We start from the raw sequence: 23,982 nt of genomic DNA, 5'->3' as shown, positions 1-23,982 counted from the left end.
TACGCCTTTCAAAATCCCATAGAAATGAATGTAGAGTGGCGGAATTTCCCTCTAGGGGACTGCAGCCATCTCTGACTTCACTCTTTGATAAATATACCCCCATGGGAGACAACCATTCTGCAATTCAGAGCTTTCTGGATAACAGGGTTTCCGGATAACAGATCCCATACCTGTACATGCATAATTAGGAAAAGGGAGCAAAACAATATGATAGGGGTTGGATGTCCATTGTTCGGAAGCTACATCTACCCAGATGTTGCCAATAAAGGTTATCCTTCAAAACTCTGCATAAAAGACTTGTGAGAAAAGGCACATAGGCCAATAATGACTGTGAATGAACGAATATCTGAGCCTGGAGTAAATATGCACCAGCCATCAATAATCAGCCATTTTCCATGCAGTGGTGTCTTCATTGCTTTAGCAAAAATGTTGGGTAAATCACACCTACTGCAACCCGAAGGTCGAGGTTTCTGCTCTCCTCTTTGTATGACGGGGACCTGCAGGACAGTGACTATGGCCATTTCTTAATATAACAGAGTAAATATTCCTATATTTATATAAAAGAGAAATGACTTGAACTTGTCAACATGTTCACTTACAATCTATACCTTTTATCAATCTGCTTTATACCTTCCTCGTTGTTTAACTTTTAGATTATTTACGTAGAGCTATTTAAAATAGTTTTAGATATTTTAAAAACGCTAAATATGTGGATTTGTTTCTTCTGTAAAAATCTATAATAAAATCCAAAGTTGCACTTCGATATTTCTGTTTTGTAAAACTGGCACCATCCCCACTGCGCTGTGAAATGCTAAGCGCCTATGGTATTGCACTTTATCCCTCCAATTCCTTTGCACCATTTTATTGCTTAACACCAGATACTTAAAAAAGTATAGGTAAGTGGTTACAAAGTGGAAGCAAACGGTACAGAAACTGTACCAAGTAACTCGTCCTGAGCACATTTATACGTTTACGTTTATGCATATTAAAAAGTATATATATATATATATCCATATAGTTATACATATGTATTTATACAATAATTATTATAAGCATAATGCAAAAATAAACATTTTGAGATTTACAAAATATTACAAAAGGGGAAACCTACACCTACTGGAAACAGTAGACGGAAAAAAAAAAAAAAAAAAAGAACGGACAGCATGAATTCCTTCCAGTTGCAATGACAAATGCCTGTCAGAATCTGGACATCTCTTCCATATCTCGCTATGGACTCTCCAATTTGAGCATTACATTTTCTCTGCTGTAAAACAGGGAATTCGTTATTTTGAGGATATAATTTAAGATTGTATAAAGTAGTTAATCTCATTCATTCATTCATTTACACAACTGGAGCACTGCCATTTGCAGGTGTGTTTGTAAATAAAATGGCCCCTATTATTTCCATGACAGCTTCTTATAAATCATTATAACAATTAGATACCTTTGTGATGGAGGTACACACTGCTTTTCTGTGACCTTTGTTTCCTTTTTATTCTTAGATGAATCTAAATGGTAAAAGAATACAAAGATAAAATAAATGGCCCAGTTTCATTTTGCCTATCTTGATTGCCTAAAAATGAATGAATAACATATGCAGCACAGTACTTCCATGTAAAACAGACATGTGGGACCTGCAAGAGGAGGCCCACTGATAATGGCTGTGGGCCTCTAACTATTTTGCCCAGCTGATTGGAATGTATATTACTGATGTACATTCCCTAGTTAAAAAGCAAACAACAACAAAAAAACACATCTCCATTATGACCTGAATCTGCCCGAAAAGCCATTTGGCACACAGTGATCTCTGAATGTGTTGGCCAGGCATCTTGTTCACTTGGGGGGTGAAGGGCACAAAGTATACTGTAGAAATGTGTGCCTACTTTCTGCATCTGTTGCCGGAAAAAAACGATTAAAGAAAGGCAAGGAGGATGCAAATTGGATGTTTATGGGATTTGGGGGAAGGAGCATAAGATAGGGAACATAATTAACAGTAACACCAACAAATAAAATTGTTTTAAAGGAATGACAATATAATGTACTGTTGCCCTGCACTGGAAAACTGGTGCACTTGCTTCAGAAACTCTAGTATAGTTTATATAAACAAACTGCTGTGTAGCCATAGAACAGCCATTCAAGCACAGGATATACAGTAGATAATAGATAATCTCTGAAGAATCCCATTGTATACTACAGAGCTTGTCTGTTACCTACTGTGTATCCTGTGCCTTTTCTCCTTTTTCAGATTTGAATGGCTACCCCCATGGCAACGACAGTGTATGGTAGAGTTTCTGAAGCAAACACACCAGTTTTTCCAGTGCAGAGCAATTATACCTTATATTTTCAAAACTTTAAAACATTTTCATTTGTTGGTGTTTCTGTTCCTTTAAGCTTCTACTGAAGGCATTAGCCTATATATGCCCCTTAATTATTATTCCATCAGACATGGCAAATGACAGGTCATGCCATGAAACAACTGACTTACCTTGTAGCCACCTTACTTGAGTAGCTGGGCCATAGCCTTTTTCGTTCTTTGCAGAAATTCTGAACACCACAGCAGGCCTAGAGCTGCAGTCAACATGCGCATTTGCCAGTTGAGCTGAGGTCACAGTGCAAGATGTTTTTTGGCCACAGTAAATCTTCATGAATACCAGCTGATTTAGAGTCTCTGCAAGCTGTGAGGTGCGTATGGCTAAATAAGCAGAGTATTCTAGAATATTTCCTGTAGGCGAAGAGGGTGTATCCCAGGAAATGTGGATACATTCAGCATTCTGTAGGTAAGACGCAATGAAATTCATATGAGATATGTTAATGATTCCAGTGGCATAACTCCACGAATCATAATTTAAGCTTTTTGAAAAGCAAACATAATTTCAAACAACTTTGAAATATACAATATATATATATATATATATATATATATATATATATATATATATATATATATATATATATATATGCAGAGTTTTCATCGAGAAGTTATTACAATTTGTAACATCAGTGTTTTAGTCCATCCTTCCCTGCCAGGATTTCAAATGATGCAGTAAGAGAAGAACTGTTAAACAGCTGGATTTCAGCATAGAAAATGGCATTTATTCATACTTTTTGAAGTAACGGGTAACGGTGATGGGTATATTAGGGGTTTCTGTGTTATGTGGGCCTCTTTATCAAATTTTTGTTTGCAAGCCGGAGTTCCCCTTAACCTTCCTAATGTTTATATGAAGTAGATCAGTGCTGTCCAACTTCTATGGTACCAAGGGCCGGAAATTTTTCTAATCTACATGGTGGAGGGCCGATAACGGAAGCCAATGTTAGCCACTCCCTGTTTTTAGACCACACCCACTTTAAACCACACCCATGTTACCGCAAGACCATGTCCATATTAATAGCACAACAAAAAACCAAATGGTTGGTGCTCACTGCAGGGATCAGGGCTGGAACTAGGGGTATATTGTTTTGCGATGTTGCCACGTCTTGTGTGAGAAACAGACCAATTGTTTCACCATATGTGTGTTACCCTCATTTGATATTGACCTCCACCAAAGAGTTAAAAACGTTCCTTAGAAACTTGTTTAGGTGGGTACTCACAAACAGGGAATATCAGCTTGCACGTAAAATTATGAAGCGCTTCTCCTTGTGTAAACTGTGAATCAACATGCAGCAGCGAATAGTGTAAAAATACCTTTTTAATATTTTTAAAACCAAAGCTTAAAATGCACTCACATGGCAAAAGTTTATAGAAAGCATATCTATGCAGCCGGCTGGGATTTGTGGACACAATTGAACCTTGGGCCTACCTTTCTTTTAGGATACCTTTCTGGAACTAGGGGTAGGCAGAGTAGGCGGCTGTCTAGGGCGCCATCATTGAGGGGCGCACTTTTAAGGGGATTTTTTTTTCGTTTTTCTAATTTTTTCCGGTTTTTTTTCAAGCATTTATTTAATCATTTGTTTCAGTAATCATTGTCACACAATTGGGTGGAATCCATCTCCTTCACCTTCTCCCTCTTGCCGGTAAGTAATAGCTCCTTCTGTGCGGTGCAGCGCGACGTGCGTACAAGCGCCAATGACGTCACTGATGTGTTGGGTGACAGAGAGAGGCAGAGAGCCTGCGGCCTGCTTGGTGTGGCTCTCGCTGCTCTCAGCCTTGCACAGTTACACTGAACTGAAGACATTCTTTCTATTACTGTAAAGTGTGAAACTTCCTGCTGGCACAGCCAGGTACAGATTTGGGCTGGGGGCCATATGTTTGCTGTTGCTGCTGGGCGCTGGCACAGGTACATAAATACTTGGGGGCAATATGATGTGATCAGATTTATTTTTGGCTGCTGCTGGCACAGGTAAAGATTGGGGGCAATATGATGGCTGCAGGAGGGCTGTATGATGAATGGCTTCTGAGCTTGCTTGCACAGGTATGGGTGGGGTGTATTATGGATGGCTGCTGGGCTTGTTGGTACAGGTATAGGGAGCATGAATATAAATGAAAAAATGTTGTACACTTTCTTGCTCTCTTTATTTAAAAACCATCATGGTAAGGAGGGAAATGGTAATGCAGGACAGGGGGCACTGAGTGAAGCTCTTGCCTAAGGTGCCGAATTACCTTGTGCCTGCCCTGGCAAGGATGTCACTCATATGTGAAAAAAGTTAAGTCATATAAGACACTCATATGTCTCCTCCTCCCCTGTGTATAATACAGTACCCCAGCATATGATTAAGCCACTAACAATAATTTTCAAATGCTAACAAACCCCCAGAACAAATACCAAAGTATGAGACACACAGGGAGCATATGGAAGGCAGAACAGAGCAGGAGACAGGAATCAGGACCAGTCTAAGAGGAACTACATACAGTGACACAGTGCTGGTGCCCCATTAGCATTTTGTATAAAGTGTGAAAAATGTGGGCAGTTTCAGTCTGGGTCTCAGGTGGAACAGTACAGGGGTTTAGGGGTACAATAAAGGTGTCACAAGTGTGAACAATACAGGAGGATCACAGGTGTGAACAATACAGTGGATTACAGTGTAAATTTGAGGTTTAAGCAATGCAGGGGCTAGTGATACCTTTTAAATCTTACATATGGTAAACAGACACAGCGGGCAGACTTTGATGTGGAGGGCCATATAAGGAGGGGTCGCGGACCGGGCCGCCAGTTGGACAGCCCTGAAGTAGATATATTTATAAATATCATAAACGGGGGGTATTGACACATTGTAGATTTTTACCAGTAATGTGTCAGTATGTAATTAAAAACCTACCACTTTCTGAACCCTGTTTCCCCCCAGCACTTCAATTGACCAGTATCCAGGGCTGGAGTGACATAAGGAAGAGGGTATTTGCCCATGCACTCGCCCCTGTTGGGAGAAACCCTATCACTGATTGATTTAGGTCAGTAAAGTGAGTTTTGTGGAGAGGAGCTTTTAGAAAATTCCTGTTTACACCTGCATATGTCATATGCCCTTTAAATCACAAAATTCCTGAAAGTGTTTAGGTATCGTGCACTAATCATAAGCCTCTTAAAAATATAATTTATAAAATACAAAAATCAAGGTATTACCTTTGTAATCTTCACAGATGAAGGAGCTCCGGGATAACCTGGAATACATGTCTTAAATTCAGCGACTTTACTGAAAGGACCCACTCCACATCCATTAATTGCTGCCACCCTGAATCTGTAAACACTCCCCGGTAATAAATCATGCTTTTTCAGCAGTGTGTAATCGGGAACATCTGGATCACCAGCCTATATATACATAGAAGAGCATGTAAATGTACATCACAGGAAAAACACTTTAGAAAAATTGTAGAGTTTATTTACATTGTAAATGTTACCAGAAGATACAATAAATATGCTGAGCTAAAATGTATCTCACACAGCAGGTTCAAAATAATGATGATGACTCTTCCCAATCATGTAATTCATGTTATCCTGCCAAACATAGAATTAGGTTTTTGGGATAAGGTCCTCCGCGTGGTCTAAAATTTGGCTAGGTCCCCAAAGTTTTACATAAAACATGGCAGTGAGTCAATACTCATAGTTCCAGGAGGTATCTATGATAGTAAATGACCAGAAATGACAACAATCTTCTGTTAGTAGCGAGTAAGTCAGTGTGTACCACTACATTGGCTTACTAGCTTTCCTGCCACAGTTGCTCCACTTTCTCACATTTGTTACATGAGGCAATAACAAGTTTTCTTATGTTTTTGAATTTGCTTTAGATCTGATATTTGTAATATAAGGCATCAAAAAAAGTACGATGTCAATGAAAAGTGATAGACAAAATACCTTGCCTGATGCATCTTGCTTTTCTTCTGGCAAGAGAAAGAACTGAGTCACCACAGCACTATTATTTGTAAAAATGCCAACATCATACCACTGTCTTTGGCCATTTTTCACTCCTGTGTTCACTTTGCAGTCTTTACTGTTAATCTACAAAGAAGAATAAAGAGAATGGGTACAACTTTAAAAAAAAAAAATCCTCTCCCTTAAACTACTACATCCATCCATATGCACAATAGTTTTGTTTGTGGCTAATATTAGACGCATGGCTTGTCAGTGGCAACTAATTACCAAGGAAATCCAAATGTGCTGTAACTGGCTGCATGGGGGACCAGGGTTTATTTCTAAGTACCAAGCCTGCACAGTGATAAAAATACCTTAAACCACTGGCAATATACATTATAGTCTGTGGGAAGCTTGATTCCTATGGTACACAAGATAAATCTTCTATCTCAGTTCTCATGTGATATTTGGTCTGCTGTACTGGACAGAATACTTCCCTTTAAAAAGCGAGTTATTTAAAACATGAAGTACATATTGATGCAAAAGACCTGGGTTTTACACCCAACTGAAACAGGGAAATGCTTGCAGTCCTAAATGACTCCTAAAATGTTTCATGGACTGAAGTATCAACTGATAAAGTGAAGGCACTTAACAATTGAAAAAAAAAAAAAAAACCACCAGAAAAGTGTATGGTAAGTTTAACTTACATTTGAGTGAGGAAGGGTGTTCTTAACTTGTGATGTGCAGCTATCAATAGATGGCATATACTGCAGTGGAGTTTTAACTGGTAAAAGACATAAAAGAACAAAAAAACGTAAACAGGCCAACAAAAACAAACACTGATATGGCTTCCACTTAAGTTATTATATCTGCAGTAATGCTATTAGGAATCATTAAAATGCAACTAGAATATGACTCTAATAACACACAGAGGGGCTGATTAACTGAATGTCGATAAAGTGAGTATTATTTATAGCATGCCTTAAAAATTTTATCACTTCTTATATTTCTAGAATTAACGATCGATTCACTAAAAGTTCACTTGTCTAACTTAAGAAGTGATATTTTAAAGGAATTGTTCAGTGTAAAAATAAAAACTGGGTAAATAGATAGGCTGTGCAAAATAAAAAAATGTTTCTAATATAGTTAGTTAGCCAAAAATGTAGTGTATAAAGGCTGGAGTGATTTGATGTATAACTTGTCAGTCTGAACACTACTTCCTGCTTTTCAGCTCTCTTGGTTTACACTGACTGGTTACCCTGGCTACCAGGCAGTAACCAATCAGAGACTTGAGGGGGGGCACATGGGTCATATCTGTTGCTTTTGAATCTGAGCTGAATGTTAAGGATCAATTACAAACTCACTGAACAGAAATGTACCATGTGGCCCCCCTTCAAGTCGCTGACTAACTCAGAGTTATAGAGCTGAAAAGCAGGAAGTTGGATTCTGGCTGTTTTATTAGACATCTGTTCACTCCAGCCTTTATAGATTAGATTTTTGGCTAACTAACTATATTAGAAACATTTTTTATTTTGCACAGCCTATCTATTTACACAGTTTTTATTTTCACCCTGAACTATTCCTTTAATGTTCATTTCTGCTGAATTGTGTGCGGTATTTTTTAGCATGCGTAATTTTGTGCGATATTTTAAGGCATATGATATTGTCACACGTTATTAGTGCAATCCATAGCACCTAAGACATTCCGGATGCCACTGGCAGAGTAGAAGTCTCTTTTTATATTATTCTAGTCCTTCCTTTCCCTGGGAAACTTAATATAATTCCATGACACAGAACATAGTGCATTCTGGATCTGCCCAAGGTATCATGAAAATGTGTTAGTGGCTGTAGGTAAGGCTCCAGTTCCTCATAAAGGTCTTTAATTGCTGCGATACAGCTCCTCACTACATCTTCCTCTATTATTCCATCTGATGTTGTTTAGGAACGCCTACTCCTGGGAGGTGTCAAATTTCACAGTAATTATCACTATTTTATACTTTTATTGCTTAAAAGATGTTTGAATAATGCGTTCGGATTAATTCTATTCCATAAGTATCCCAATGCGATTAGAATACTGCTGTGCAGAAATGTAGAATTAACGCATGCAAAAATATTTTGATGAATCGTTCCTTAAATAACGCACAAAACTGTGCGTTGAGGAATATCGACCTTTTGTGAATCAGCCCCAGAAACTAAACATATGGCTGACACAGGCAACTTTTGTCCCCCGTGTGGCTTTATTATCGACCACTAGCAGCACAACTATGTTGCAAAAAAGCTAGTAGAGAAGACCACGTGTTGTGATTGGTGACATTCATGTGACACAATATGGTCTTCAGGCAATGGGAATTCCAAGCATTCCTAATCAACATCTCAGATAAGACAATCGGTTACCGATTCTCAGATACTGACAGTGAAGGCCACAAATCTCCAAACTACAGGGCTAATCCCCCGGAGGTGCTTGAAGCAGTGGCAGTGATGCTCAACCACATTCAGATTATTGGTTCTAAAGCTGTTGACTACAATCTCAGATTTACTGGCAACTGTGATATTGACACTTCTGTCCATTGCGATGCAGTCAGTTGATACAGTCATTTTTCTGGCTGGGTATAAAATCGTATTTTCTGGCTATCATTGAATCATTTGATAGACACTTTCCCAATACATTTAAAAAATTTATTTAGCAAATGATAAGATTTGTGAATATTAACTGTCACTGAAATTTCTTACTGCTTCATAATTAAACATAACTGACAAACTGCCAAAAAGTGATCATAGAATGAGCTCTGCAGTTCAGGTTCAACCCCCTCAAGCATCCTGTTTAACTGAGCACTAAGGGTCTGCTAATTGGCTGGCCTGACTTAGTTGAAGGGTAATAAATACCACCTCCTACCCCTTTTTGACATACGCTTATTCAGCGGGGGTTTATGTTAAAAAAAAGTGCATAAAACACTATCTGAACAGGGCTGAAAATACATGTACACCACAAAATTCCATGGCTGTACAAATAAATGGCTTAAAATACAGTATATGAAACGTATTTTAAACCTTCAGGTTTTCCACTGAATTCGGTTAGTGAAGTTTCATCTTTAACATGTGTACTTCCTGACTCAGTTTTAATGGTCTGATGGGTTACCATAGTTTGTGCACTGCAGGCAATGCAGGATGCAGAAATTTCAGCTGTTAAAAGTCCTTTGTCCATGTCATGCACATCATTCAAAATTGATGATGTATCAGGACCTATGGCACAAAGTAAATAACAACCCATTAAACCCTTCCTACCCTCACATAAATGAAAGTCTACTTAGCATCAAGCAATCAAGTTTTTCAATTATATTTTCTACTACAACAAAAAAAAACTCCCACATTCTTGTTAAAAAAGTATATATATATATATATATATATATATATATATATATATATATATATATATATATATACGGATTCCCTTTCATTTATATTTCCATTTCTGGAAGGTTATATGTTTGATGCAATTGACAATACATTTCACTGACATTCCATGCAGTTCTTACCTACAGATTTGGGATTGAACAATGGTTGCTGCTTGCCATTTAATTCTGGTCTGCTAGAAAGTGATGGATTCTCAGTCAGGACTGCAGATTTTTCTTGCAGTAAATTAGTTGGTGGAATTTGAAGCTGGTACAAAATAAAATTCAAATTTTTTTAGATAACTATCCTCCTTTTTTGGCTAATGCTGGCCATAGATGCAAAGATTCGAACGATCAGACTTCCCCATCTCCCGACCTGCCACTAACCAGTCCGATCAAATAAAGTAGTAAAAGAACAAATCAGCCAATGTTTTGCCCGACAGCAATTGTTCGAAAGTTATGTCCGACAAAGCTGGTGACAGTCTCCCACTGAAAATTGTCAGATCAGCAATACATGCAGAGAAATTATCGGCAGCCGACAGAAATCTTTTAACCTGGCCAAAAACGACCGATCTCCATGGGACGAAAAATATCGGGACTCTCCACACACAGTCCGAAAATCATACAAATCCTTGATTCATACGATCGTCTATGGCCAGCTTTATACCGTTTCTACAGTAAGTACATCGCTGTTATGTCAATATCCCAAATCTAATAACACTGCATGGGAGGGAGCATTGTGGAGTTCAGGGGAATGTATAATGTAAATTATTTACTTCTGGGTCACCCCTGCTAAGAGTAAAGATATACATTGCAAACTACCTGTATTGGCCTCTTACTTTCCAAATAAAATGCTTCAGTACCTTCAACCCTAACTCTCTTGTGCTAGAAGCTGTTAGTGCTTCACACATGTGAGCAATAGAGACTGAAGGGGACCTTATTAAATGTGGGATTAGCGCTGATCGCCTTTTTAAAGGCTTAGTGACATGTTCCTGTTAAAACTGGTATATGCCACTATCTCTTTAAGAATACTTAAAGGAACAATAACATGAAAAAATAAAAGTGCGTTAAAGTAATGACAATATAATGCAGTGCACTGGTAAAACTGCTGTGTTTGCTTCAGAAACACTACTGTTGTTTGTATAAATAAGCTGCTGTGTAGCAATGGGGGCAGTCATTCAAAGGAGAAAAGGCTCAGGTTACACAGCAGATAGTAGATACGCTCTGTAGAACATAATGGTGTTACCTGTTATCCACTATTTAACATGTGCCATATAGTCTTTTTGGAATTTCTGCCATTGCTACACAGCAGCTTGTTTATATGAACTATAGTAGTGTTTCTGAAGCAAACGGATCTGTTTTACCAGTGCAGAGCAACAGTATATGATATTTTCATTACTTTAAAACACTTACATTTTTTGGTGTTACTAACAACTATCTGAAATGGGTTCAAACCTGCCAAATGTATCTCAAGAAATCATCTAGGCAGTGCCTTAAGGAATGGACTCCACAGATTTTTCTTAACAGGATACAAAGAGCATCTTTTATGTTGAAACCATCTTTGGTAGATGACTGTGATTTATTTTCTTTTTTCTGTACAGAATAGTACTTGCCCAGTCTCTTCTGTGTTGTCATGAAAATGTGACACGCTGCAATTGTGGAAGTGATGACAAACATGCTTAAAGTAGACAATTGAACACTGCAGGGCCCAGAATGGCAAAAGCTACTAACCTTGTTAGGCAGACTACTGTGGCTGTTTTGCTGACACACGTCATCTCGAAGGCCGGAAGTTAGTATACAGTTTACAGCTTGCTGTGGGGACACTTGGCAGTCTACACCTGCTTTAACAGAAGTGTGAAAAAAAGAGAAAATCCCATTAGTTATTCCACTGATATAGCAGCTTGCTACAGAGTCCATGTCAGATTATGGATTTAGTTGCCCTTTAAATATATCAGTTTAATCACTGTTTAAAAGGTGAATACAATAACTTACCTTCACCTGGGCCCAAAAGGCCTGTTTGAAACAAAGGCAGAGTAGCTGCATAAACTCCAGAACAGCTGTTGCCTTGATTTATGGCCGAAATTTCACTGAGGGGAGCAGGTGTTCCAGTAACAGAGGAAGCTGGAGATTCTGGATTCAGCTGCAAAATATATCCTTCCACTGTTGGAAGTTCATCCCATTTAAGGTGAAAAGAATTGGTGGTAGCTTGGATCAGCTGAACTTGTGATGGTGGAGGTGGCGTATCTGTATATAAAAATAGGTTTGTGTCTTTTCTATATTAACAGTAACCAGTAGTAGTAAGTTATATGTGTAGTGATAAATAAAGTGTAGATTTACAGTACATATATAACATTTACTTTTTTGGTTAAGATATTGCTACCCATATGAAAAAGTTTCCCTTGCACAAAATCTGTATCAAAGTATTTTTTTGCATACTTTTTTACCTACGACACTAGAATGCTATTTATCATATTTTAAATGATATATTGAATGTTAAATGAGGACATGTATACTGCACTGAAGAAGCAGGGTATCAATTGTCTAAATTACCTGTGTCAATATACCATAAGTCTTTACAGCACACTTGATAATTCCATGCCTTATTGTAGCCATCCCTTCCACTCCAGATGTACAGACGTTTGCCAATTGTTACTGCACAATGTCCTGCCCTGGGCCTCGGACAGTTCTTTCTCTCTTCCTGACAGTCTGATTTTAACGTTACCCACTCTGATTTATCTAATAAATAAATACAAAATAGGAAGTTTACACAATGCCTTTAAATAACACATATGCAAGAAAAGAAATGAAGAAACTACCGGTATTTAGAATTAAAAAGAAACAGTTTCTTTGTGCTTTGTAGTAGTGTTTTTATTTCCCAACAATTCCCCTACTGGGGCAATGTTATTAGTTTATACAGGGTGCCACAGAACACAGTTGCAGCATTTTGGAATGGCTGCCCAATAATAGTAATCAACCAGTAGATCCACAGACGTTTCAAGTGGGTTGACACTAAATAAGTGTATAGTTAAAAATAATAAGGGGCCCATTTACTTAGCTCGAGTGAAGGAATAGAAGAAAAAAACTTTGAATTTTGAATGTTTTTTTTGGCTACTTCGACCATGGAATGGGCTACTTCGACCTTCGACTTAGAATCAAACGATTCGAACTAAAAATCGCTTGACTATTCGACCATTTGATAGTCAAAGTACTGTCTCTTTAAGAAAAAACTTCAACCCCCTAGTTCGCCACCTAAAAGCTACCAAAGTCAATGTCAAGGTCCCCATAGGCTTTCTAAGCTTTTTTGGGTCGAACAAAAATCGTTCAATCGATGGATTAAAATCCTTTGAATCGTTCGATCGTTCGAATAGCGCTAAATCCTTTGACTTAGATATTTGAAGTCGAAGGATTTAACTTCGACAGTCGAATATCGAGGATTAATTAACCCTCGATATTCGACCATAAGTAAATTTGCCCCTAAGTGTATAATAAATAAGCAATACAAACCTAGATCCAGGTATGAAAATGAGTTGGTGCACTTCCACTGGTTGCCTTTGGATAACGGACTATTATCACATTGTCCCTGGGGAACCCAGCCACCAAAAACATACATCCTGAAATAACAAATATATATAATAAGGTTATATGACTTGTACTGAAACTGAATGGAACCACTTGCAGCACCAAGAGATCTGATGGAAAAACAAATACACAGCAATCCACTATTAAATGCATTCTTTTCAACAGTAGATTTAATTTCAAATAAAAGGGGGTTGTTCACCTTTCAAACACTTTTTTCAATTCATTTCTTTCCAGATTGTTCACCAGAAATAAAGCCTTTTTTCAATTACACTCTGTTTTTTATTATTTACCGTTTTTCCAAAATTTAGGTCTGAGGGGGTTATTTATTAAAGGACATCAATCATAACTAAAATTATTTCCTAAGTAAATACACTATGCGAAAGTTCAAGAAATCAGATTTTTAAAACAGTTAGAATTGTTTGTATAATGTAAATCATCAGCTCACTATATCTTCTGCAAGATCTCCCCTATCTCCACTGCATTTCTAGCTGAGGCAGACATCTTGGATTTCACTGGCTCCTCCTACCTATATCTTCCTAGCCAACTGCAGCTCTAAAATCTCGCACATGCTCAGTTGAAATTTCTTGTGCTTATCAACCCTTCTAAGCTATTTTCAAATCAGCCAAATTTCTGTGTTAGCTGTTGTTCAGTAGTGCTGTCACCTGCTGGAAGTTAGTGTATGCCCTTCATTTGCATAATAACATCACCAGCAGGGAACAAGATAGGGAAATCTCCTGATACTTTTAGTGGAGGAGTTTACTAAAACAAGGCATTCTGGGTAGAATACTCAAAGCAGTGTTACAATCTGAGCATGCTCCTGAAATTTGCATGTTATAGTCTCAATATGGACTCCCTCAGTGAAAGAACCCATTTGAAAAAGTAAGGGATTTTTTAAAACCTGCAGTTTTTTTCAAAAAACTATATATGTAGTTTGATTAAACGTGTTTATGTTGTACTGGTCAGATTGTTAATATGTGTTTGATTTTGGCTGTGATAGGTGCCCTTTAAAGTCTGATGGCTAAAAACTCAAAAAATTCTATTTTTTTTTTACTATAAAATCCAAATTTTTAGTGGAAAAAAAACAACAAATTGTTTCGAGATTTATTATACCCCAATGCTGCAAAAGTCAGAATCCAAAAATCCATCATCTCAGACCTGCCAAGGTTTGATCTTGATAAAAAAAAAGATCTTGATAAATAACCCCCTAAAGTTTAATGTTCCTGTTCTGGTATTTCAGTCTGGCAGCTCAGTCATCCAGGTACAGATTCTGAATTGCTACATTTAATTGTAATAACTAGTACAATTTGCTACATTTAACCAATATATTTCTCAGCTTCATCTGTGGAATATTACCAAACTACTGTATCAATTATAGCAGAAACTCTGCTCAACAGACAAAAATAAGAAATGTATCAACTTAATGTATCAGTTAAAAAACAGTTACAGATTCAGTGACAGCCTTCCTCTCAGAGCTACATCAGAAAGACATAAGAAGACTAAAAATTAAACTTTACACTCCAATGCGGTCGCGAATAGAAATTATATTTCTGGTGAACTATCTGAAACTAACCGAGCTGAAAAAAGTGTTAGACGGTCAACAACGCCTTCAAGATTTTAACAGTACAATATACATACTAGCTAGTATTCATCAATTTTGTTCTTGTCTGTAATGGCTAAGTATTTGAGCTCCTTAATGTTATCATGTGATTCTCAGAATAAATGCAATGCATTTCAGTACCCATTTTTTTTTTTTATAAAATAGCATTATGACTTATTTTGTTCAATATGTAGCTATACTACTGAACACATTAAAGGGATACTGTCATGGGAAAACATTTTTTTTTCAAAATGAATCAGTTAATTGTGCTGCTCCAGCAGAATTCTGCACTGCAATCCATTTCTCAAAAGAGCAAACAGATTTTTTTTATATTCAGTTTTGAAATCTGACATGGGGCTAGACATTTTGTCAATTTCCCAGCTGCCCCAAGTCATGTGACTTGTGCTCTGATAAACTTCAATCACTCTTTACTGCTGTATTGCAAGTTGGAGTGATATCACCCCCTCCCTTTCCCCCCCAGCAGCCAAACAAAAGAACAATGGGAAGGTAACCAGATAACAGCTCCCTAACACAAGATAACAGCTGCCTGGTAGATCTAAGAACAAGACTCAATAGTAAAAACCCATGTCTCACTGAGACACATTCAGTTACATTGAGAAGGAAAAACAGCAGCCTGCCAGAAAGCATTTCTCTCCTGAAGTGCAGGCACAAGTCACATGACATGGGGCAGCTGGGTAATTGCCAATATGTCTAGCCCCATGTCAGATTTCAAAATTGAATATAAAAAAATCTGTTTGCTCTTTTGAGAAATGGATTTCAGTGCAGAATTCTGCTGGAGCAGCACTATTAACTGATTCAATTTGAAAAAATTTATTTTCCCATGACAGTATCCCTTTAATACAAACATGTTCATTTTCAGCAGTTTGATCTACTTAACACTACATTCCTGACAGGAAACAGTAAAGTATTAAGAATTGATTTATTTATCTAAGATGATAGCTTGGGCAACTGAATACATTCCTTTTACAATGGGTTTCAGTACATAGAGCTGCTCAGTAGCAGAGTGCAAGCTAATCACTTTTCAAATTGTTATACCACAATACAAATTGCAGGGATTAACAATAGGCTGAAACGGTTTTAAAGATAAACTATTAAAACTTTACATTTTTATGAAGGCATCCCTTTAAATAAACAACATCCATTTGAGTAGTAGTACAAGTATGGGATTTATTATCCAGAATGCTCAGGACCTGTGTGTTTTGCAGACAAGGGGTTTTCCATAATTTTAATCTCTATACTGTAAATCTATTAAAAATAATTTAAAGATTAAGTATACCTAGTAGGATTGTTTTGACACCTCTATGGATTATTTTGGTTTAATCAGAACAATTTTTTTAAATAGAGTCTATGGGAGATGGTTTCCTGTTTCCTGAGGATTCTGGATAACTGGTTTCTGGATAAGGGATCCCATAGCTGCAGTAACATATCCATTTCAGTAATATAAAAACCATATTGCTACTTTACAGTAATAACACAAGAGCCTTTGCAAGGGCCGTTGCACAAGTTGATGCCTATAAAGGACTTGCCTATTTCCTATAATATTTGCTGTGTGAAGGCTTCTGGGTAAAGGGGCAGCACCTTTAGTTTCAGGACTTAACCACGTCATCATTTCTAGAAAGGAAAGAAAAACTCAGTTCAGACAAATATATCATTTAAATGTAAGCAAACCAAATTATTTAAAGGGGCAATATAACGCTATATAAAACTTTTTTTCCAACATGTGCAAAATACATAGATCTTATACTGAAAACTGCCCTGCTCATTTTCTATAATTACATAATAGAGAATATTTTATCATGTCAGCAATAAAAGAGAATTATTTTGCTTTCACACATATCCCCTGTGGCAAGCTAAGTTAAACTAGAGAGAATGAGATCTTTATAAACAACACCCTTTGCCATCCCTATGTTTTGACTGTTCTGGTTTACCGATCCATTATGCATTGGTAATCTGATTTGCAATCTGATTTTCAGATTTTTAAGATCCCAAGTATGGGAGGCAAGGGCCCTATTTGAAATTCTCTTTACTTCTTCTTCAAGATGTAATACTGGTTGTACATGCCCACGTTAAACTGGTACCATTCTTTGCAACCATCTGGACAGGTAAGCAAGGTCAGGTGTGAGTTCTGACATACTGTTTTGTGAATCTGTCATGGTCAGCGTTATTTGAAATTTTAATTATTTCATCTGGTGTAATTGCGGTCCTGTCCTATTGCAATCTGTGGCTATATTCACTCAAGACTACTCACAATCCAGTACATTATGGGGCCTATTTATCATGCTGTGTAAAAAGTAGAGTAAAGCATTACTGGTGATGTTGCCAAGAGCAACCAATCAGCAATTTGATTTAAACAATTAGAAAATAAAAAGCAAAGATCTGATTGGTTGCTATGAGCAACATCAATGCTTCACTCCACTTTTTACACCTGCATAAATGTTGCCATTTGTGTGGGTGATAAACCTTGGATTACGGTAAGAATTTCCGAGACTATTTCGTCTCTGAAGAGTCACAGTAAATACATTAACAAATCATCTGTATTTTACGACATCGACTGTGTAATTCTTAATCAGTCAACACTTTTACTTTTAAAACCACATGATACATACCAATATCAAGTTCCCAAAGATCTGCTAGCCGACATCCAGACATTCCCCCAAATATGTAAAGCTTTGACTTTCCTGTATCTTTTCTGCAATAAACCACTGCAGAATGGGACTCTCTAGGAGATGGTGGTGTTCCCTTAGTTAATGGGATATTCCAGCCAACAACACCACTTCCGGGACGTAACTCCAGCTCATAAAAATCATTTAGGTACCTAAAATAAAAGCAAAATGTAGTGTAGGTGCCAGCAAATATTATTATAATTATTATTAAAATGACATTCATTCAAGCCCTAAATACTTTTAGATGCAAAAAAAAAATTGTATCTGAAAGTTACAAAAAGGTTGTATTGTTTGAGTTGTTTGTCCCACTCGTAATATACGACATGACTGATTTTAAACTATTCGGAAAATGCTTATATATCTACCAGATGACATTTCTGCTCATTACACATTGTTTTCTGACAAAGCAACCAAAATTCCTTTCCAGTCACCAATTGTATTTCTAAAGCTGTGGATTAATCGGATTCTTTTGTATGCCCATGATAAGGAAAACTATTGCTCAGATATTACTGGCAGTCAGCTGTAGCAGGGTACTACCACACAATGCGATTTCTGAAGGTGGTAAAACTCAGGGATTATTTACTAAACCTCGATTTTTCCTGGTTGGTCTTTTTGGGGCAAAAACTCAAATTTTTTGAGATTTCTTATACCTCGATGCTGCATATACAAAGTCAGACTGGGCTGCAGGGAAAAACCCAGTGGGCCCCGAATCTTTTGGGCCCCAGTGGCCCAGATCTGCTCCCTGAACTTCCTCTTCCTGCACTCCTTCCCTGAACGCAATCTCGCTGACGGGGTACACGCGCGTGTGTACTGGGGGAGTGCAGAGAGGACTTGCGGCTGGGGGGCCTAGGGGATGGTATGGGGGGGGGGGGCCCTGAGGCTGCATTCCGGGTCTGGCGCTGGTCATATATAAGTCAATGGGAAATGTCCCTTTCCCATTTTGAAGATATCATGGTCTGCGCCGGGTTTAGCTCAATAATCCGAAAAACTGGGTTTTTGGGCAATAATAAAAAAAATCAGGCAATTCAGAAAAAAAAGTATGATTTGGGTTTTCGCTCGATTTTTTTTCGAGTTATTTAAATGATAAATAAGGCAAAATCGTGGATGGGAGTTTGGTTGAGCTTTGTTTAATAAAAAAATTAGAAAAATTCAGATATTACTAAATAAATCCCTCAGAGTCCATAATCTTCCACAGGCTAAAAGACTAGTTTCATACTGACAACTTCAAAAACTCTCCAGTTGGAACTAAAATAGACATCCTCTCTACCCAACAGACCCTAAGTTAAAAGGTCAATAGGATTATGGCCACAAAACAACAAAATATTATCAAGCTAGATTATATGATTTGAAGTGTACTCACCCCCAGTGACATTTACTTAGAAACAATGACAAATGAACAATACATTAATGGCAAATCAAATGACCACTGATAGCTTCCCACATAATTGCATGATCAGCTCCTAAAACCACATAATTGTGTTTCAAAACAGGTATTACACATGGTGGGTGACTGGCAGAGCTTTCCATTGATGTTAACATGAAATGACTTGCGAATAAAAGAGACATGTTGCTCACTACTAGTCCCCATTAAGTATTGCTCTAAAAACTGCTGTTATTTTTTTAAATCAACTGCTAAATCCAGTGATATTCTTCTTTCACAACTACATCTCTCGCTTTGGCTACTGTTCAGAGTGACAGGTTATTTTCTTTATTTGTTTAAAGGACAGCAAATTGTATGCCACATATAATGCTTGAGAAAATTCTCCTGAAATTCTGAATTTCCAAACAAACATAACCCTAATCTAATTCACTGAATGGCTACAGAAATTGAGTCCCATTCTAGTATAGGATGTTTCCATCTTCTGTACTAAACTGACTTCTAACTCATATTGGAGTGGTGAGTTCAAATTATTTTATTTTTAGCATAAAGTATTATATGCATGTTTTTCTGTTGCACATGTTTTCTGTGCAAGAGCCAAAATCATAACATTTCTAGGCACCTATACATGATACAGTGTTGTTAACACTGCTGTGTAAATAATTGAGAGTTCATTATTACTGTCAAAGAAAAGCTATTAAGAAATGCAAGTTCTGCCTCTACAACATAAGGCATGAAAATGGCAGTAAATTGGCAAACCTGGGAATGTTATTGTTGGTATCTTCACTCTCATTGGCTAGGCCACCAAATAAATAACATTTACTCCCATGGAGGGAAAAACTGTGACCAAGTCGAGGGCAAGGTGGTGATCCAGATGATGGGGCCTGAGGCTTCAGTTTCTTCCACAGCCATCGACTAGCCTACAAAGAAAAATACCCATGTCAAAATAAAACCCAAAACATTAACGAAACCATACATCTGTGTATTGAAAGGCAGAACTGTAAGAAATGTGAGTTTACTTTGATTTCAGATATTTGAAATTTTGAACTAATAAATCAATTATTGGACCTATAAGTATGGCTATACCTTTCTACAACTGAGGCACTGTGGGTGATCATCTGCACACAAGTTTATACTATTCCCCCCATGTTTGCTCACAAGCACCCCAGAGAACCTCCAACCCACAGTGGGAAAATAACTATAATACTGTAAATGAAATATATACATAAATATAGTATATGAGGTGTTAGGGTCACTTTGTGTTTCCAGAAGAGAAACTATCTTTTGATTGGTGGCACTAAATACAACAGCCTAACACAGTGATGATATATTGTACTATACCTGTAATTCATAAATATCATTGCTGTATCTTCCAAATTCTACCATTCCTCCAAAAACTAAAATTCTTGTCCCGTCACAAACAAACCCATGAGCCGCACAGCCAGGTGGGATATCTCCTCTCACAGCTGGGAGGAACCACTGATTGGTTGCTGGAAGGAAAGAGATTAAATATCTTAACAAAAGTAGCACACTAATATGTATGTAACACGTGGTTTACATGGCACTACTGGAAATATATTATGTTGCATTTTTACAGTATATTAACAGTATAGATTAAGCAATGAGTGCAATAAAGATAAATATATACAGTTATAAAATATGGGATGGAGTTTTGTTTTATGTTGGTTGTTTAATATCAAACAATAAAATTTCACTTAAAAAAATCAGGATGATAGTTTTTTGATGTGGTATAAAAAAGCAGTACCTCTGGGAGGAACAGATACCTGAAAAAATATTTTTTGCACAGTCAGCTGAAAACAAGATTAGTGGAAATATTGGTTAAGAGTTTTTAAAGTTGCTGGTGTTTTTCAGCCCGAAAACTCGAATTAGAGGTAGCAGAGGTCAATGTTCGGTGCTTTCTAGAGAGCACAAAAGCCTGCCATGTTCCATAAACCTTTAGCGAGAGCAGCAGAGTTTTGCATAGCGTAAAGTGAGTTTATTATAGAGTAAAGTGAGTTTATTCTAGACTAGAGGAAAGGTAGACTTGGAGTCAGTGTTACTAGAAAAAAACTAGACCACAAGTAAAGCAATCCTCCCCCCCCCACACACTTTCTGCATCATTGAAAGCCAATATAATAAATGCACCATGTTCCTGTGTGGCAAAGAACAGGTGTGTCTGCCCCTGTCTCAGATAAATATTGTCTGCCCCTCCTCTATGCCAATTGCATAGAGGTGGGGCAGACATTTACTTTCACTTTCCATTCAGCACTTCTTAGACGTCACTGCTCTCCCCACATTCCCCCGTTCTCTTTACCATTTAATTGTGTAACCAGGGCATGGAAATAGACATTGGGTCCCCCATTCTGTTGCACAAACAAGATTCTGAGATGATGCAAGGCTTGCCTTAATAACAGTGTCCACAAAATGGCTCCTGCCTGCTTGCTATAATTATGAATACTCAGACTGAAGGAAACAAGATTCAAAAAAATTATATAGTGTAATTAAAGTTCATTTTGCTTGACTAATGTGATAATATAGGATTTTGAATAATTTTTTTGGGTGACGGGTCCCCTTTAAAAGCAACTCCAAAACTGTAGCAAACTGTAGAGCTGCTGAATAAAAAGTGAAATAACTCAAACACTACAACTAATAAAAAATGAAAACCGATTGCAAATGGTATCAGAATATCTCTCTCTACTTCATTCTAAAAGTTAACTCGAAGGTGAAAAACTCCTGGTGATGATCTTCCTTTAAAATTTCATTTGTTTTGCTACTACTTTTTTCATTTACAGTAGACAGTTCTGCTTGTATCTTCAATTTTCAAGATGGGGCATATATTATTCTCACCACCAACCTGGCAGCAGTGCTAATTTCAGATGGCAGTGGCACCAGCCAAAGTCAGTTCAAAAAAAGAAACCCCCACAGCAATACTAGAAAGAACAGACTCTGAAGATCAAAGTCTGTGGTTACATTTTTTTTCTAAACTAGTGGGTGCCAGAGATTTGTGGCGAAAGCACCATGACTAGAGCCATAGAGTATAATATACCCATGATAACTGACCAGCAAAGAAAAGAAGGATTCTGAAACAAAGTAGCATAAGTTAGTTTTTCTTTAGGTCTCAATGAAAACAGCTGACAGATACTGCTTTCAGAAGCAATTACATTTACACATAACTTTATAACCAGTGAATACTTCTAATGGAGGTATAGTGGAACATTGCTTACTGTTTGTCTTTAACTGTGCAAAAATGCTTTTTGGAGAGGGGTACCATTTGAGAATATTAGGTCCCATGTTGATATAGTCATATCACACTTATTCTAAAGATGCATATGCCACTGGAAGCAGAGCAGCACTCCATGGAAAACAGGAGCAGCACTCCATGGAAAACAGGACTCCATGGAAAACAGGAGCAGCATTCCATGGAAAAAGAGAAGCAGCACTCCATGGAAAAGATAATCAGGCCTCCATGGAAAAAGAGAGGCAGCTCTCCATGGAAAAAGAGAGGCAGCACTCCGTGGAAAAAGAGAAGCAGCACTCTCTGGAAAAGAGAAGCAGCACTTTATGGAAAACAGAAGCAGCACTCCATGGAAAACGGAAGCAGCACTCCATGGAAAAGATAAGCAGCACTCCATGGAAAACAGAAGCAGCAGCACTCCATGGAAAACAGAAGCAGCACTCAGTGGAAAACAGAAGCAGCACTCAGTGGAAAACAGAAGCAGCACTCAGTGGAAAACAGAAGGGAGCACTTTAGGGAGAGGAGAGCTATGAATGCATATGCCACAGGGAACAGAGCAATACTTCAGAGAGTGTAGATCTGTGGCTGAATATACCAAGGGGAGCAGAGCAACACACCAGGGAGAGGAGAGCTATGGCTGCATATAGCAAGGGGAGCAGAGCAGCAACTCAGGGAGTAGAGTGAAGAGCTAAGGCTGCATATACCATAAGAGCAGAGCAGCAGTCCAGGGAAAGGAGAGGAAAAGAATCCACATGCACCTATGTAACTGTGATAAGAAGTGTCCTCTGCAGAGCCTATATTTTACAATGAAAGCTTGCTGCTGTTGGTAGGATTGGTAGGATGCTGGAAGCTACACATGAAGAGCAGCTCGAGGGCTGTGTATGAAGTACAAATCACATATAGTACCTAACAAATTGTTGCACTCTATAAAAGGTCCTTTACTCATTTACTCATCTGTTAATGATGATCATGTAATACAGATACAGATATACAGGTGAGAATTCTGCAACTCCAGGCTACAACTTCTCCTATACAGCTTGGTCGAAGGCTGTAGTTCAGCAACAGCTGGAGATAAAACTTCCTGCCCTGTTCGAGGCCAACCAGTGTAACTCACTTGCTAAATCGGCTAAACCCCCGGGCTAAGTGAGGCCTCCCCCAATATCTCACCCGTATTGTAGACGTGTAACTCCTCGGCGATGCCCTCGTTCCCTCCCCCATAGATAATCATGAGTTCCCTGATCGCCACCGCTCTGTGTCCATGCCGGGCGCGAGGCTCCGGGCCGGTAGAGGAAAGAACCTTCCCCCAGGTCAACTGGACGGGAACCGCCGCAGCCATCACAACCCCCGCCGCCTCCGCTCCTCCATCCCACAATGCAGCGGGGCGGAGGGGGTTCAACGCCAGGGCGAACAGCGGCAAAGGGAGAGGCGGGGACAGGGAGAGCGCTGTCACCAGGGGAAGAAATGACAAGTGTGCACTGTGAAAATCTTTCCCTAACAATGGCCATGCGATCCCAAAGCAAATGACTCACAGTGAAGCGTTTATATGGATCAATAGATTTTAATATCATGGTTAGATATAGCGAGCCTTCGGTCTGTTATGGACAGGGAATGTTTTCCTACCAACGCTGACAGGAAAGCTGCCTACGAAACCGCCCGTGTGGCATATAAAGGCATAAGAACGGCACGAGTCCGGTTGCCTGGCAACATTACACTTTACAGAGACCGACCAACTCCTGGCGCCTCGCAACTCCGTCATCGTTGAGGCAAAGTAAACATCTGCTCTGGCACCAGTTTTTTGGTTTTTTTTGGCCGAACACGTTGTCTACAGCTGAAGCGCTTAGT

At 38.3% G+C, this 23,982-nt stretch overlaps 1 protein-coding gene across 4 annotated transcripts; it reads right to left on the bottom strand.

The window, feature by feature from the left end:
- Positions 1-192: 192 nt before the first annotated feature.
- Positions 193-23,915, bottom strand: LOC108711028 (host cell factor 2). 4 transcript variants are annotated; one of them, XM_041586277.1, is made up of 16 exons: positions 23,761-23,915; positions 20,247-20,395; positions 19,665-19,825; positions 17,471-17,679; positions 16,391-16,475; positions 13,172-13,278; positions 12,218-12,403; positions 11,660-11,911; positions 11,399-11,508; positions 9,812-9,935; positions 6,986-7,062; positions 6,282-6,425; positions 5,553-5,738; positions 2,486-2,771; positions 1,445-1,508; positions 193-1,264 (listed from the first exon to the last, which is right to left on the bottom strand). In XM_041586277.1, exons 1-16 carry the CDS (start codon positions 23,894-23,896, stop codon positions 1,228-1,230), a joined length of 2,313 nt encoding a protein of 770 aa, XP_041442211.1. In that variant the 5' UTR covers positions 23,897-23,915; the 3' UTR covers positions 193-1,227. The 4 variants fall into 4 exon arrangements, with proteins under 4 accessions (XP_041442211.1, XP_018107826.1, XP_018107827.1 ...); XM_018252337.2 differs by having other exon boundaries at positions 23,308-23,895; XM_018252338.2 differs by having other exon boundaries at positions 11,399-11,505; positions 23,308-23,895.
- Positions 23,916-23,982: the final 67 nt, after the last annotated feature.

Source organism: Xenopus laevis, chromosome 3L (assembly GCF_017654675.1).
Source record: "Xenopus laevis strain J_2021 chromosome 3L, Xenopus_laevis_v10.1, whole genome shotgun sequence".
Classification (NCBI taxonomy): domain Eukaryota; kingdom Metazoa; phylum Chordata; class Amphibia; order Anura; family Pipidae; genus Xenopus; species Xenopus laevis.
This window is presented reverse-complemented; position numbering and strand designations above follow the sequence as displayed.